The sequence below is a fragment of the Cucurbita moschata genome, unplaced genomic scaffold (genome assembly GCF_002738365.1).
Source record: "Cucurbita moschata cultivar Rifu unplaced genomic scaffold, Cmos_1.0 Cmo_Scf00048, whole genome shotgun sequence".
Lineage (NCBI taxonomy): Eukaryota > Viridiplantae > Streptophyta > Magnoliopsida > Cucurbitales > Cucurbitaceae > Cucurbita > Cucurbita moschata.
The window spans coordinates 1,618,536-1,634,783 of NW_019268564.1; the positions used below are offsets into that span (position 1 = coordinate 1,618,536).

At 38.0% G+C, this 16,248-nt stretch overlaps 3 protein-coding genes across 5 annotated transcripts; 1 reads left to right on the forward strand and 2 right to left on the reverse strand.

Moving 5' to 3' along the window:
- Positions 1-625: 625 nt before the first annotated feature.
- Positions 626-4,481, reverse strand: LOC111435056. 2 transcript variants are annotated; one of them, XM_023072374.1, is made up of 4 exons: positions 4,246-4,480; positions 4,056-4,155; positions 1,432-1,830; positions 626-955 (listed from the first exon to the last, which is right to left on the reverse strand). In XM_023072374.1, exons 1-4 carry the CDS (start codon positions 4,350-4,352, stop codon positions 827-829), a joined length of 735 nt encoding a protein of 244 aa, XP_022928142.1. In that variant the 5' UTR covers positions 4,353-4,480; the 3' UTR covers positions 626-826. The 2 variants fall into 2 exon arrangements, with proteins under 2 accessions (XP_022928142.1, XP_022928143.1); XM_023072375.1 differs by having other exon boundaries at positions 937-978; positions 4,246-4,481.
- A 2,594-nt stretch (positions 4,482-7,075) lies between these two features.
- LOC111435252 (glucose-1-phosphate adenylyltransferase small subunit 2, chloroplastic) lies at positions 7,076-11,939 on the forward strand. Of its 2 annotated transcripts, XR_002709052.1 has the most exons (10): positions 7,076-7,485; positions 7,620-7,916; positions 8,174-8,443; positions 8,533-8,712; positions 9,618-9,721; positions 9,818-9,929; positions 10,024-10,122; positions 10,339-10,458; positions 11,553-11,725; positions 11,760-11,939. XR_002709052.1 is itself a non-coding variant. In XM_023072673.1 (9 exons), the coding sequence occupies exons 1-9, from the start codon at positions 7,213-7,215 to the stop codon at positions 11,667-11,669; spliced, it is 1,572 nt and encodes a 523-aa protein (XP_022928441.1). In that variant the 5' UTR covers positions 7,076-7,212; the 3' UTR covers positions 11,670-11,939. The 2 variants fall into 2 exon arrangements, 1 of the variants encoding a protein (XP_022928441.1); XM_023072673.1 differs by having other exon boundaries at positions 11,553-11,939.
- A 1,159-nt stretch (positions 11,940-13,098) lies between these two features.
- On the reverse strand, positions 13,099-16,098 carry LOC111435297. Its single transcript, XM_023072742.1, has 4 exons — positions 15,802-16,098; positions 14,311-15,515; positions 14,112-14,184; positions 13,099-13,491 (listed from the first exon to the last, which is right to left on the reverse strand). The coding sequence occupies exons 1-4, from the start codon at positions 15,898-15,900 to the stop codon at positions 13,351-13,353; spliced, it is 1,518 nt and encodes a 505-aa protein (XP_022928510.1). The 5' UTR covers positions 15,901-16,098; the 3' UTR covers positions 13,099-13,350.
- Between the last annotated feature and the right edge of the window lie 150 nt (positions 16,099-16,248).

The following is a 16,248-nucleotide window of genomic DNA, read 5'->3' on the forward strand; positions in this document are numbered from 1 at the left end:
GCTGGCACATCGTCCAATGTCTAGCTCTAATACCATTAGTAACGACCTAGGGCCACTGCTAACAGATATTGTTATCTTTAGGCTTTCCTCAAGGCTTTAAAACGCTTGGAAAGCACCCTTTACACCCAACCAATGTGGGACATCATAAATTTTCTATAATTTAGCATTTTTTTTCCCTTAAAAAACAGTTAGACTGTAATTTAGCTTTTATTTTACAAAAATAATTAGACTAATAAATAAGAAAAAGACTAAAAAAAATTTTGCTTTCTTCAAAATATCTCAAAAATAATTTTTTCCCAAATCCCATTTGGAGAATCTCGACCTCGATCCCTCCACAAGAAGGCAACAAAATCATCTTCATCCCAGCTTCGTGATTAATCACGCAATGGTCAATACGTGATTGATCAGTAACATTGCAATTTTTGAAAGAATAAGCATATTTCTAAAAATTTAGTATATAATTTTTTTACCGACCTAAAACCATGATATCGTTAACTAAAAAACGACAATAAGATAGAAAGTGTCAAATAAAAAGTGACAAATTGTGAGTAGGAATAAACTACCGAGATCAAATTGAAACTGTATCCTAAATTCATATCTTAAACAAACAAACAAAAAAGAAAAAAAAAAATCAAAATCAAAATCAAAATCAAAATCATCCTTTCTTCCTCCCTCTACCTTCGTTCATTCTTCACTATTGCCTCCATGTTAGCCAATCGAAGAACATTTGCTTTGAAAGCAAATTCAAAGATAAAAGAAATTGGTTGCTATATAAAAAAGAACAAAGTTCTTAGTCATTGTATTTGTAAGCAGATGAACCATACCATCAGCCATATAATGCACGCCATGGCTCCTGGACATCTTTTGATGTTTCTTTTGGATTCCAAACGATTTCTTCCCTTGAGAAGCTGAGTGGCAATGAGCTTGCTAAAAGCTCACCCATTTCCCTCATTATCTGGACAAGAAACCACAGAGAATCTGTAAAAAAAAACTGAGATTTGAAAAGCAACAATGCAGAGAACTCGAATCAACCAGCAGTTCCAACGGCACACGACGCACTAATCGAGTATTTTTAGACGATTTTGAGTAACTTGCAAGTATTTTTGGAAGAAGCAGAAATCAAGTGTGATGCCCCCATGTTGGTTGGGGAGGAAAACAAATCACCCTTTACAAGGGTGTGGAAACCTTCCCCTAGGAGATGCGTTTTAAAGCCTTGAGGGGAAGCCCGAAAGGGAAAACCAAAAGAGGACAATATCTGCTAGCGGTAGATCTGGGTCGTTACATCAAGTCCTCCCTAAAGTCAGTTCCGGTGCTTTGAATAGAAAAACTCCTTTCATGCTTGAATTTGGATTATATCATGGCTAACTTTGTGTAAGAAACTACTAGGAATGGCAATAATATAAAATATAAAATGATTGATTGAATACTCACCTGAATCTCTTCTCCTGCAGCTTGATTGGAAAGAATACGACCGGTACGTCCAACCAGGAAAAAAGCAGGAATGTTCAAGAAGCGAATCAAGTGAAATAAACAGGCCAGTTGTTCGCAATAGATCTGTGAAGTTGATGGCAGTTTCTGGACTTTGGCAATCAACGTTCGAGAAATATCGGTTTCTGGACCCATCGCAGCACCGTGCAGAAGAACAGACCGATCAGTTTTAGTGAGAGTTTTGTTCTCCCACTTGAGCTTCGAGGATGCAATAACGAATGGGACTACAAGAGCGGGTTTTGAAGAAGAGGGTGAACTTCCTCCTGCTATATGTGAAAGAACTTCATTTAGAGCACATGCCAAGACTGGAGGATCGTAACTTTGTAAGATCAACACTGAGACCTGAAAATTAAAGCAAAAACAATTGGTGAAAAGGAGAAAAGAAATAATGCACCAAGTAAAATTTCTAGTTAAGTTCATGTGTGGAATCAGATCAGCTGACGAAACAAGTAAAATGCTGTTATTACACCGGAAGTTGCAAAAGACCACATTCTATACTTTGAGCCCTCAAGATAAGTAAATGTTTGATAAAAATCTTCTGGAGCTTGGAAGATAGATGCTCAAGATAAAAGCATAGAAAGAAACAGCGTTAAAAAAAACCGTAATACCATTTTCGCACCTTCCCGAACATATCTAACAATAATCCTCAGTTGCAAAACGGAATCAATTCAGTTCACTGTTCAATTTCCAACTGAGACTCAATCTAGTAATACCTCAATCAACCTACTCAAAGGTAACAAAAAGTAGATTTTAATCCCCGTGAAGAGAGACCCAAACGTGCCACAAAAAGGAAATTTAACATTTCAAGATGTAGAAAACTCTGTTTTCCTTCTGATAGAGAGTCCACCGCAAGCTTTTATGTCATTCCAATGAGCCTAGATAGGCTAATGACTAAATCCAACCTGAAATAGAGTGCACGGAACTGCGTTTTATCACACTTTTCCTCTTCTCGCCATTGATCACGTGCCTAAGCCTCAACTCACACTTCACGATTTAACCTAGCTCCTTAACTGGTGCATGTCGTGTTAGAAAGCAAAGGAATATGTCAGCCAGCTGATCCTAACCTATTGCTTCAATAAAAACATCTGACAATTTTTCTCATATAAATAGACTTGGGCTGGAACTGCTACACCAAGAAATGCAGACATTCCTTCAAGAATAATGCTCTGATGCAGTGACTAAATACATAAAGAATAGTCCTACACTACCAAAACGATAAAATCCTAATGTCTTATCAATATTTCTTTGAGTTCTTTTAAAGCCTTCACTTCATAATACACAAATGTGAATTTCATCGCCAAACAGATTAATAAGTATAGGAGAGAAGTGGAAGATCGGATGATTTTACATCAAAGAGTAACTAAGCATTGATATGGTGCCAGTAAAATCCTTTTTGATGCCTAATTTAGACTCAAAACATAGCTAGTTCGAGCAGTATTGAGCAAGGAAAGTATTGTGTGCCTCGTGAGATCACTCACATCCTCTATTTCTAGAAGAAAGTAATAATTTCCCCGAAATTGCTGTAGTGCCTAAGGATGCCTAGAGAATTTCTCACATGTTGCTATCTCACATCTCACCTCGATCATGCCTATGCAGTTGACTAAGCTACTGCTTTAATAGGGGACTGATGACCTCTCCTCCCTTGGCATCGACATTGCACTCGCCCTAAATCAACTTTGATGAGTTGGGTGTGTTCATCCTATTTTGTTCCTTTTAACTAATAAGGACGAGCGCAGTCCTGTCCGAGTTACGCTATAAAAATGACAAACCAACTTTCATTTCATGGTACACACCCCTAAAAAAGAACTAGCCCCACCAACAAGAAGTGCAACACTAACTAAGAGAAGGACTCCAATCTAACAAGACCTAACCAAGAATTACAAAACAACAAACGAACCAATGCCCATAACAAAGTATAAACGAGCATAATTTCCCTAACTTCACTCGAAGGTCTCTCCACACCCCTAAAAATCCTATTACACCTCTTTATCCATAGACCTCAAAACAAAGTATAGATACATGCTCTGCCAAGGGACTCTGTTCTTATCCCATAAAGGAGGCCTTTCTTATTGCTTTGAGGAATTGGATGGATGATGCCAATGATCCACGCGGATGTATCGATCGGTATCATATTGAAACAACCAAATGGTGATCAAAAAAGGAAACGTTTAGCTTTACAGTAGTCTAGGTGCTACATCCCACTCCCATTCATATTTGAACATGTCACCATCTATTTCATTGCTTTAATCAATAAGTCTTCTAATGACATGATTAACATATATTGCCATATTTAATCACGTCGTTATTTATTTCATACAAGAATTCCACACTACGAAAGAACCACAATATGTCCACTTCACCGGCTGAGATTTTGATAATCCGGCTGAGATGATCTAACAAGAAATTCGAAGTTGCATAGCTAGTTCATAACATGTTTAGCACTGACATTCTCACCAAAAAAACTTCGAGCCATTTTTCAAGAACTCCAGCTCCAAATTTTTTTATCGGAAACCGAAAGAAGTCTAAAAATCATAAACAAACATAACTCACTATCACTCCTTAAGTACCAGATAGATTCCCTTATCGTCGAGATAGTGAATGACGCTCCCGGAGGCCTTGTGGTCTTTGATTCCATAGTCCTCCAGGGAGAACTCGAAGCATTCATCTCTGTACCAAAATCAAGCCAAATTTTATCTGTTAGACAAATAATCACTGAATTCAATGCGGAAAAAATAAACATAGGGAAAATGAGCCAACCGCGTGGAAACCGTGAAAGGAGGGTTGGGGCGAAGAGCACCGGAAATGGCTGAGGCGAAACCCTCGGAATCAATGATGAGAAATATTACTTTCGGAGCTAATTTCATTCTCTTCTCTCTGAGCTCGAACTCTGAGACGGTGAATCGCCGGCGGAGAAGATCGAAATCAGATAACCTTGTGCCGGTTTATCAGCTTCAGTATCATTGATGAACTGCGTCGATGGCACGTGCGAAGCCCAATTTTCACAAATGGCCTAATTTACCAATATTTACCCTTTTCTAATTTTTTAATTACCTATTTAAATTTGTGAAATCGTCCCTTTTGACTTATTACCCATCACCCTCAATCAATGCGGGGTTCCCCTTTCCAACGGGATCTCACAATCCACCCCTCTTGGGCCTCAACATCCTGGCACACCACCCGATGTCTGCCTCCGACACCATTTGTAATACCCCAACCCCACTTCTAGTATATATTGTCCATTACGTATCATCGTCAGCCTAATTGTTTTAAAACACGTCTACTAGGAAGAGTTTTCTACACGCTTATAAGGAATATTTCGTTTCCCTATCCAACTGACGTGGAAATTCACAATTCTCCTTTAATGATATTCTTTAGCGGCATATAACCTTTTACAACGACAACGAGAGACTTACAAATTGCTCTCAGTGATAGCGGGTGTGATTGTGACAATGACTTCAGCTACGACGTTGACTATGAATAGTAGTGACATTGATAGTTAGCTGTTACCAACGACAGTAGTAGACCAATTATCATTGGACTATGCTCATTTTAGCGAATAAACTTTATTGATACAATAAATAAAAGAGAATAAAAGCTGTAAAGTCATTAATGAAAAGTTAATAGATGCCGTCAATGCACGAGACAATCTCAATAAAAGTTGTAAAGCTAATAAAAACAGATGTCGGGTTCGTGAAATAAAAAAATTAGATTAACGAGCATTATACATAAAATTCTAATTCAATATGTTTTTTGAGTTTAATATGCGACCGAAAATATTCAAATTTTTAACATTTTGATCGAAAATACATATAAATAATTTATTTTTTTAATTACAAATTTAACCTTTAAACTAAAAATATATAACATGTCTCTTAAATTTTGAATATAAGTTCCATAATTTTCAAAATTAAATTGCATGTATAATAAAATTTTGAAATTATATTTAATAAATAATAAAAAATTTAAAAATTTAAAAATTAAATAATTGTCGCTTCAAGCCACTTCCACGTAGGCGAAGGAACAATCCAAAAATTTGGAATGTAGTGGGGTAATATTCCAGTGTGGCCCAGTGTACTGAAACAACGTTGCCATCACTTTCAAGTTCAACGGCGATCCCGATCCTTGGGCCCGATCTGTGTTTAATGTTTCAACGATTCCTTTATTTATTATCTAAATTTTTTTTTTTTTTTAAAAAAAAGGAAAAAATATTAATAAATTAAAAAGAAAAGGAAATGGACGGTGCTAATTTAATCAATATTATAATGACACGTTTATTTATTTAGAATGTGCTTTGGGAATAAATTTATTATGCTTTGATTTGAAGTTATTTATTTATTTATTCCAAGGTTTATTGAAATTTTATTTTAATAAAATTTAATATTATATTTAGATTTTTTTAAAATATGCTCCTTTATTATTATTATTATTTTTTTTCACGAAATGGATAAATTCAAGCTAAATATGATCGAGCATGCTTGAAGCTAGAGATGTTCGTTTAACTTCTAAAGACCTGTTGTGATGTCCCACATTGGTTGGGGAGGGGAGAACAAATCACCATTTATAAGAGCGTGGAAACCTTTCCCTAGTTTTAAAGCATTGAGGGGAAGCTCGAAAGGTAAAGCCCAAAGAGGACAATGTCTGCTAGCGGTGGATCTAGGACATTACAAATGGTATTAAAGCCAGACACCGGACAATGTGCCAGCCTTCTCGTTGTTCCCCGAAGGGGGTAGACACGAGGCGGTGTGCCCCCAAAGGGGTGGATTAGGGGGTGGTCCCACATCGATTGGAGGAAGGAAAGAGTACAAGTGAGGACGCTGGGCCCCGAACGGGGATGGATTGTGATGTCTCACATTAGTTGGGGAGAAGAATAAACCACCAATTATAAGGGTGTAAAACCTTCTCCTGGCAGACGAGTTTTAAAGCCTTGAGGGAAAGCTCGAAAGGAAAAGTCCAAAGAGGACAATATCTGCTAGTGGTGGATCTAGGCCGTTACACTTGTTCTGAACATATTTTGTGAGGGAGCCGGGATTTTTAGCACGGGGTCGAGACATTGTCCTTGCCTTCAACCCGGTCAAATACCGGCCTCATTCACACAATAATATTGAAATATGAGTTTTTTTTTTTTTTTATAAGATTATATTATATTTTTGTTTATGAAATATTATTAAATTTATTAGATGCTCACATTTTTTTAATTTATTATTTTTTAGTTCAACAACGGGAACGAGTCATTTGGTTATGAGATTGACTAGGACAACCACGTAAGAAAAATAATACACACGTGGAATATAAATTAAATTGATTTAATTTTAAATAAAAATAAACGGTTCCAAAAAGGTCTAAAAGGAAGAGTCCATGTGAGCTATGAATAGATTCGTGAATCCACGTCCACTCAATCTTATCAAATTAGAAAATTACTAATTTCCTTTAATTTTATTTAATTTTTAATGGGGAGCCGCTAGAACTTTTATATTCCCCATATTACCCTTCCACAACCACGTTCTAAGCTACCAAAAGCGTGGTAAATGACGTAATAAAGTGAAAGTTGGAAGGTTAAAATCGACCGTAAAACCACACCATATATCACAGTGGCGAAGCAAATCTGTCGTTTGGTAGTAGAGTTGCAGAGCTGATCTCTGCTTTTCATTTTCCGGCCACCGGCTCATCGGAGAAGATACCGGGTTTTGCTTTCTGTTTTTCTTCCGATTTGAATTGACTGCTTTAATGGCATCCTCAATGGCTGCAGCTGGAGTTCTTAGACTTCCCATGACGGCGTCGTCGGCGTCAAGCGGCAGTTCTAACCGTGCAAGGAGAAGCAACCTTGGGAGCCTTTCGTTCTCTGAATCTCTCGTTTCTGGTGATAAAATCGATTTTAGAGCTTCTGGTTTGGGATCACGACGAGTTTCCGGTGGTAGAGGGCCTTCTTTGATCGTCTCTCCCAAAGCGGTTTCTGATTCCAAGAACTCTCAGACTTGCCTCGATCCAGACGCTAGCCGGGTTCGTATTCTTGTTTCTTTGTGGCATTCGTCGTTGCTTATTGTTCTTGATGCGTTTCCGGACTTTACGTCGTTTGATTTTCTGTTTTGAGCCGCCGCGAATTGATTTTCGATTATATGTTTTGTGTTGTTTAGAGTGTTCTAGGGATTATTCTTGGAGGTGGCGCTGGAACGCGGCTGTATCCGCTCACGAAGAAGCGAGCGAAGCCTGCTGTTCCTCTTGGAGCGAACTACAGGCTGATCGACATTCCTGTTAGCAATTGTCTCAACAGCAACATTTCCAAGATTTATGTTCTTACGCAATTCAATTCTGCTTCTCTTAACCGACATCTTTCTCGAGCTTATGCGAGTAACATGGGCGGTTACAAGAATGAAGGATTTGTTGAGGTTCTAGCCGCTCAGCAAAGTCCGGAGAATCCAAATTGGTTCCAGGTGATGAAATCAAGTTTATATTTATGCTTTCATGATCAATACGAATCCAAATTGGTTCTCTGAACGCTAGCATTAAAACTTCCGAATCCATTTTCTTCAAGTTTCTCGAAAAGTGATGAAATCAAGCTTAAATTTATGCTTTCATGATCAATACGAAAATTGGAAAAACTGAAACCTATCATTTTGTTCTGAAATTAGAACTTACGAATACATTTTCTGAAACCTATCATCTGATAGTTTGACACCATAATCTGTAGGGCACGGCTGATGCAGTTAGGCAATACTTGTGGCTATTTGAAGAGCATAATGTATTGGAATATCTAGTTCTTGCTGGTGATCATTTGTACCGAATGGATTACGAGAGATTCATTCAAGCACACAGGGAGACTGATGCAGATATCACTGTAGCTGCATTACCCATGGATGAAGAGCGTGCTACTGCATTTGGTCTGATGAAGATTGATGAAGAAGGGCGTATAGTTGAATTTGCAGAGAAGCCAAAAGGAGAGCAATTGAAAGCGATGAAGGTGAATCCCAACTTTCTATCCTCTCACGTTTGGCTGGTTATTACTCTCAGCGACCAATCTTTATCATTGCTATGTCTTCTTTCTTACAGGTTGATACTACTATTTTGGGGCTTGATGATGAGAGAGCGAAAGAGATGCCATACATAGCCAGCATGGGTATTTACGTTATCAGCAAGGATGCGATGCTGAGTCTTCTTAGAGATAAATTTCCCGGAGCAAATGATTTTGGGAGTGAAGTTATTCCTGGTGCAACTTCCATTGGAATGAGGGTAAGCATATAATGCTCAAGACAAGTCATAATATCATATCATCCATATATTTTGTAAATTTCTTAGTGGGAATGTGGTGGCAGTTATAAATGGTGTCAGAGCTAGACACCGGGTAGTGTACCAGAGCGAGGACACTGGCCCCAAGAGGGTAGATTGTGAGATCCCACCTCGGTTGGGAAGGGTCTGGAAACCTACCCCTAGTGGGCACGTTTTAAAAACCTTGGGGGGAGGCCCAAAAGGGAAAGCTCGAAAAAGACAATATCGGTGGATTGTGAGATCCCACATCGGTTGGGAAGAGTGTGGAAAACCTACCCCTAGTGGGCACGTTTTAAAAACCTTGGGGGCGCGAAAGAAAAAGCTCGAAAAAGACAATATCTGCTAGCGGTGGGCTTTAGTTAGGGTGGATTGTGAGATCCCACATCGGTTGGGAAGAGTGTGGAAAACCTACCCCTAGTGGGCACGTTTTAAAAACCTTGGGGGCCCGAAAGGAAAAGCTCGAAAAAGACAATATCTGCTAGCGGTGGGCTTTAGTTAGGGTGGATTGTGAGATCCCACGGTTGGGAAGAGTGTGGAAACCTCTCCCTAGTGGACACGTTTTAAAAACCTTGAAGAGAATCTCAAAAGAGAAAGCCCAAAGAGGATAATATTTGATAGCGGTGCACTTGTCCTGTTACAGGAAAGTTACAAGAAAGTATCAAATAATGGAACCGGTGCAAAGTCTAAACATTTCACCTATGATCATACTAGGATTCAGAAGAGAAAATAGACTAAGTTTAGACTAATGAGAATTCTGATCATGAACTCCTGTCACTTTGACTGTTCTTGGTTTGCTGCAGAGAAATGACTGTAAAGCTACTTTTATCAGGCCATGATCTCTATCACAAAGTGTTGCTTTGACATTACAGGTGCAAGCTTACTTGTATGATGGCTACTGGGAAGATATCGGTACCATAGAAGCCTTTTACAATGCGAATTTGGGGATCACGAAGAAGCCAATACCAGACTTTAGGTAATTGAGTCAAGTTCGATTCAGTTTCCCCATTTTGTTACCAATAAGCTGTTAACTTATCATTTGTTATTTGATACACGAAACACCCAACTGCAGCTTCTATGATCGTTCATCTCCAATCTACACGCAACCTCGATACTTACCGCCATCCAAAATGCTTGATGCTGATATCACAGACAGTGTTATTGGTGAGGGCTGTGTCATCAAGGTAACTCCCTTACAAGCAAAGTAGCTGTTTGCTATGCTAATAGCGTTGTTACATTGTCTCAATTGACATCAATCTTCTTTTGTTCTGTCATTAGAGCTGCAAGATTCACCATTCTGTCGTTGGCCTCCGATCTTGCATATCAGAAGGTGCAATCATAGAAGACACTTTATTGATGGGTGCAGATTATTATGAGGTGTGTGACCATATAATAACCTTTTTGATCTTTCTTTGAAGTACTTTTAGATTCCCAGAAGTGTTTGAGTTTGGAAAATTTGCTTTTAATTTACTATTAAAAAACACTTTTTACCCTTGATTGGACCATGTTTGTTTTGCACTTAGTTTGTTGGCAGTAAGAACTGAGAAGTTGTGAGGTTTTACTGATTTGTTTTACTGTGGTGTTCCTCCATAGACGGATGCCGACCGTAGATTATTGGCGGCAAAGGGAAGTGTACCAATAGGCATTGGCAGAAACTCTCACATCAAGAGAGCTATCATTGACAAAAATGCTCGCATTGGGGAAAATGTCAAGGTTTGGCACGTCAACTTGCTTTGTTTTTATTCATTTATTTTGTGATGCTCATCTTCAAGTTCTTATTATATCATATCATTCATTCTCGGGGTGGGGTCTCATCGGGATGTTGATTTCCACTATCCTTTTGACTATCAATCAAACCCTCTGATTTCATTGGGAAAGAACATAAAGAACACAGACAAGTAGACAAGAAATTGAGTTCATCAATGCTTCCTTTTTTTCCTAAAGTAGTTTTGATGGTGGGAACAAATCTACTGCACATGGCTGCCATATTCATTTCTTATTTCAAAATTAGGAAGCTATAAAAAACAACATATTTACTGTACTAAACTTTTTTATATTTAATTATGTGTCTAATAGGTTGTTGTTCTATTGAATGCTTGAATCCTACCAAATTTAACAGCTATAATATAAACGCTTGAATCCTACCAGACTTAACAGCTATAATATGTGCTCTCCTATTAAACACACACACACACACGCACACAACAAATCCTTAAATTACAAGGGTCCGTCTTGGAAGGACTTACATTTCTTGATATAAGCCCAAGCTCCCCCTACCAAATAGTTATATACTGTGAACCAAATAGTTATATACTGTGAGCCGTTGTTGTTACCCTCTTGCTTGCATATATAACACCTCTTTCAAAATCTCTCTTTCGAAAATCTCTTTCTGCCCTCGTTTTCTACAACTTTCTTCTTAAACCGAGGCCAGAGGCTAGAGCATACGTCGCTTGGCCGTAGGCGGTGTAAGAACAAATTGGCTTAGCTCACTTGTTGCTAGAAAGTGAGTGCCGCACAATCGCAAGTCCGCTTGCCATCAAAAGTGTGATTGTGAAGTCTTGGAAGTACTTACATTTCTTGATATAAGCTTACACTTACCGCTAGCTGATATTGTTTTCTTTAGGTTTTTCCTTTCGAGTTTTCCTTCCAAGTTTTAAGATGCTTATGTCAGAGAGAGATCTCCACTATATATCATATATTTACAAGGGTGGGAACAGCAGTAGTACGAGTTCGTATGTGAGTAATAATAATAAGCATATGAATGTTGTTGTTGGGTGTGTGATATTGAATGAAGTTTGTGATCTCAGATTGTGAATGGAGACGGTGTGCAAGAAGCAGCAAGGGAGACAGATGGGTACTTCATAAAGAGTGGGATCGTGACAGTAATCAAGGATGCTTTGATTCCCAGCGGCACTGTTATCTAAGGCCACAACAGAACAGAGCAGACATGATTTTCACTCTCTCTCTCTCTCTCTCTCAATTCTGGTTCTTCCCCTGCCCACTCAACATTCCTTTTCGTAGAAAATGCAAAGCTTATAGGAAGAGAATCCCACACTTCACACTCCACACTCCACTAGGCCCTATCATATATAACTTATGGTGCAATCATCCCTCTCTTCTGCACTCAATGTTTTTGTTCCATACTACTTCATGAATAATCAATAATCAAATTCTGTTTCAGTGATTGTTAGTATGAATAAAGAGCTTGCTTCAGTGATTTGATTTCCATCTTCTGTTTTTGAACTTCTTTATACTTTTAGCTGTTCTTTATCACTTCAAAATTAAGAAACTTGGAATGTCATTAAACCCCAGCAAACGAAATTTGTGTGGGGCACCTGAAGTCGTATGTTATACAGTAGTAGTGATCCGAATCAAATTGAAAGGTTCCTGCTACAACAGAACAGTTCAAGTCATATCTCTATCTCTCATAGTCTACAAACTTCAAAAGTGTTCGACAAAACTTCAAAAGTGGACGCCTTTTTATTTGGCCGTTTTTTTGGATGTTAAATACCATTGGATGGATTACTTTTTATTGGCACTGGAAGCACATCACATTATGGCAAGGTAAAGTTTCGCACAGCTTTAATGAATCTTCCACTTATTTGATGGGATGGTTAAGAGATTATCTATGGTTAAACTCTTCACAACTTATCAATGGATATAATCCTTTTGGTATGAATAGTTTATCAGTCTGGGTGTGGCTGTTCTTATTTGGACATCTTGTTTGGGTTACTGGATTTATGTTCTTAATTTCCTAGCGCGGATATGCCAATTGATTGAAACTTTATAGTCTACAAACTTCGTAAGTGTTCGATTAAACTTTAAAGTGTTCAATGATCAATTAGACACACTTTATAATGTTCAAGCTTCCAATAGAGATCTAAGAGCTCAAAAGACTACCTTAGTCTACAAATTTCAAAAGTGTTCGATAAAACTTCAAAGTGTTCAATGATCCATTAGACACACTTTATAACGTTCAATCTTCCAATAGAGAGATCTAAAAGTTCAAAAGATTACCTTAGTCTACAAATTTCAAAAGTGTTCGATAAAACTTCAGAAGTGTTCAATGATCTCCATTAGACACGCTGTCACATATAATGTTCAAGCTTCCAATAGAGAGATCTAAAAGCTCAAAAGACTACCATAGAAAATGAGTGTTTTGATCCTATTATTCTATTTTTTTAATCTTATTTTTAGTCACAATTTCAACCCAAAATTACACCCAATACACTCATCGAAATGTTCTCATAACAAAAAGGGTTTTTTTTATTGTGTATGGAGTTTATGTTCGAATTTTGCCAAAAGAACCAAAGCTATTGTGTATGAAGTTTATGTTTGAATTTTGAGGGTGTATGGACCAAATGAACAAAAGCTCAAATTACACGAACCAAAATGTTCGGAGAATACAAGTACGAAGTTGAACTGAACAAAAATACGATTTAAACCTATCTATCTTTTAACTAAACTTCGAACACGAAAACGAATAGTTAGAGCCCCACCATTTACAAAGAGGACATGATCCGAGAGGAAAATTCGAACATAATTATACATCGATTACCTTGCTATTAATCGTTATGGAAGTTACCTTCTAGTAATCCATTGCAACTACTTGTCCACAATATTTCTCCATTTATCTTTCAGGTCAACTGGAGTACGAGTGTCATCAAATATATGACGACCGAATTCCAAAATTTTCCTCCACGGAAGATTTTTGTTTACTGAAGAAGAGAATCTCTGAACTCCTTCCTGAAAAAAAAAGGTCATTTTTGTTAGCACAATGAGAAGCAAATAATGATTAAAAAACAATGTAGTTTTGGGCCATTTCTTCTCATGATCAACATATGTTCAATGGAAATTTGGAAAAGAGTTCGCACTTATCAGTAAACTACACAAATGCATCGAGTGCGAACGAAAACCGAAGCAGCATGAACTCGAGCATCCTTTAAGTATTACATGCATTATGCAGCACAATCAAGATTTTTCAGTTGAAAAAATGTATGAAGAAATCACAAGAAAACTGTTCTACAGAGTGGATGATTTCAATCAGCTTCGCCAACACTTGGATGAGAAACACAAAAGAATCATGCCAGGTGCGTTCAAATATAAGCATACCCTTTGAAATATTTCATTTGAATTATTTGTTCCCAAACTAAAAATTAATGAATAAATAAGTAAATACAGATTTAGTAGTTTATATGCACACTAATGTCCTGCAAAACTAGAATGTTTTATAGTGATGTCAATATTAAGCAAACGGTGGGAGTTAGACGTTATCACTTGATTCTAGTCTGGAAGATGGGAATCTAATAACAATTCCAGATGCTAAAAGTCAAAACATCTTTATTGATCAATTGATGAACTAGTACCTTCAACATGTCCTCCTCTTCGGTAGACCATCGCATTCTCTTACGCTTCTCACCGTGAAACATCAAGTTTTTGCTGCAAATCAGGAATTGATAGTTAGTTGCAATTGCTTATGAGTATCAGAAACTTCAGAAAGACACCCACCAACGTACTGCAATCCAGTAATATAGAAATCGAATGACAGCCTATGATGAGACTTACAATTGATTAGGCGACGATGGTTTCATCTTTAACTTTCCAGATGTAGAAACTTTCTCGACTTTGGTTGATCGATCTTTCCCAGGCTTTGGTGTTTGTATATGAGGAGATGTTTTCTCCCGTTTTGGAGTTTGCATATGAGGTGACTTTGTCCCATGATCTGGAGTTTGTCGACGCAATGACATTCTAGGAGAATTAAAATCCTTCCGGTCTACTTTCCTATTAGCTTTCATTTTGAAGCGCTTTTTCTTCACGAATGTTTCGTTCTTCAAATCATTATTTCCAGATGCAGGATAGATATTTTCAGGCTGGATTCGTTCTGCACCATCGCCTGTGTCTTGAGATGCTCGTCCTGCCCCAAGATCAACGTCATTTACAGCAATCTCTTCCTCATCATTCTGAATCTCGGGTTGACCTTGATCCTTCACGATCTCTTTGTCCTCAATGTCATCTGTGAACCTTAAGTTTTCTTCTTCCATCGTTTTCCCATCTTCTTTATCTTCTAAACTTTCATCCTGATGAGTTCCATCTTCATTCATAGCATCCTCACATGGCTGAACTTCATGAGTAGAATGTATGCCGTTGCTAACACTAGACACGCTAGGACCCTCATGATTTTTGCTGTTAACCCCCATCACTGTCGATAGTTGAACATCTCCTGCTGTTCTCGCATGGTCCTCCCCTTGATTACTTTGATTTTGCCCAACCTGCATATCCTCCTGATCTCGCGAACTCTCGTGATTAGGCAGATCCACATCTACTCCACAAGTTGATACATCAGTTACTTTCTTCTTACCTGCCTCTCCTAACTGCGGTGAATTGGCACCACTAACCATCCTGTTATCAATGAAATCAGATAACTTCCTCTTTGCCGCCATAGCCTTTCTCCTTAGCTCATTCACAATAACCAAAGCTCTTTTATATGAACAATAAGGACAATAGAATCGCCCCTCTTCATCGAACGAGGGTTTGCAGGACATACAGTACTCATGAAGAGCAATTGGACATCCAATTTCAGTACAGACCAACAAGCCACCACCCTCATCGCATCTAATACAAGTGTCTTTCTGAAAACAATCTTCCTTATCCAGCACATCGTGAGTTTCCTTCCTTGATGCCTCATTCAGAGCGTTATCTTCTGCATTGCACGCATCCTGACCAGATACAAATCCATCATTCAAAGTGTTGTCTTCGGCATTCGGCATATTCTGACCAGATACACATCCATTATTTTTTCAGCGAAGAAACTTTCAGTAAACATTCTCTTCCCTCTCTTCGAATTTGTAAAAAAAAGAAAAAAAAAACAGTTCGAGACTAAAAACTAAGTTTGTCAACGATTTCTCGGCGAAATCCGAGAAAGTAAAAACGGTATCCTCGTGGATTAGAGAACAGTTACAGTCGCGAAAAGCAACAGAACAGTGAGACGACTTGTTTTGCGAGAAGAAAAAAACAAAATGGCTCCATTGCTACAAAGAAAGAGAAATGAATACGCACCCGGTCAGGGACGGAGGGAGACGCCATAAACGACGGATAAGAATCGGAGGAACGCCGGGAAGGCCTGGACCTTCCGCCACGGCGACTCTTGGTCCTCATCTTCTTCCGGTGCAAGTCCGAACCCTAATCTTTCAGAATCTTCAGAGCTCAATCAACACAAAACTTCTTTCTCAATTCGATATGATGAACGATTCCATTTCCCCTCGGAAAATTATTCTACATAGTAACAGTCGGTGATAATCTCGATTCAAAAACAATTTTGATTCTTGGTCCAATTTGTAAATAAACAAATCTTGTTGTAAAGAACTTCGTTTTTATTCCAATCTTTTAACCTTTTTTTTCAATTAAAAGTTCTAAAAACTCTAAAAACTATTTTAAAATTTTAAAATTAAATTTTGTTTTAGTACCGTATATAAATTAAAATCACTACTCTCCACGCAGCAGTAT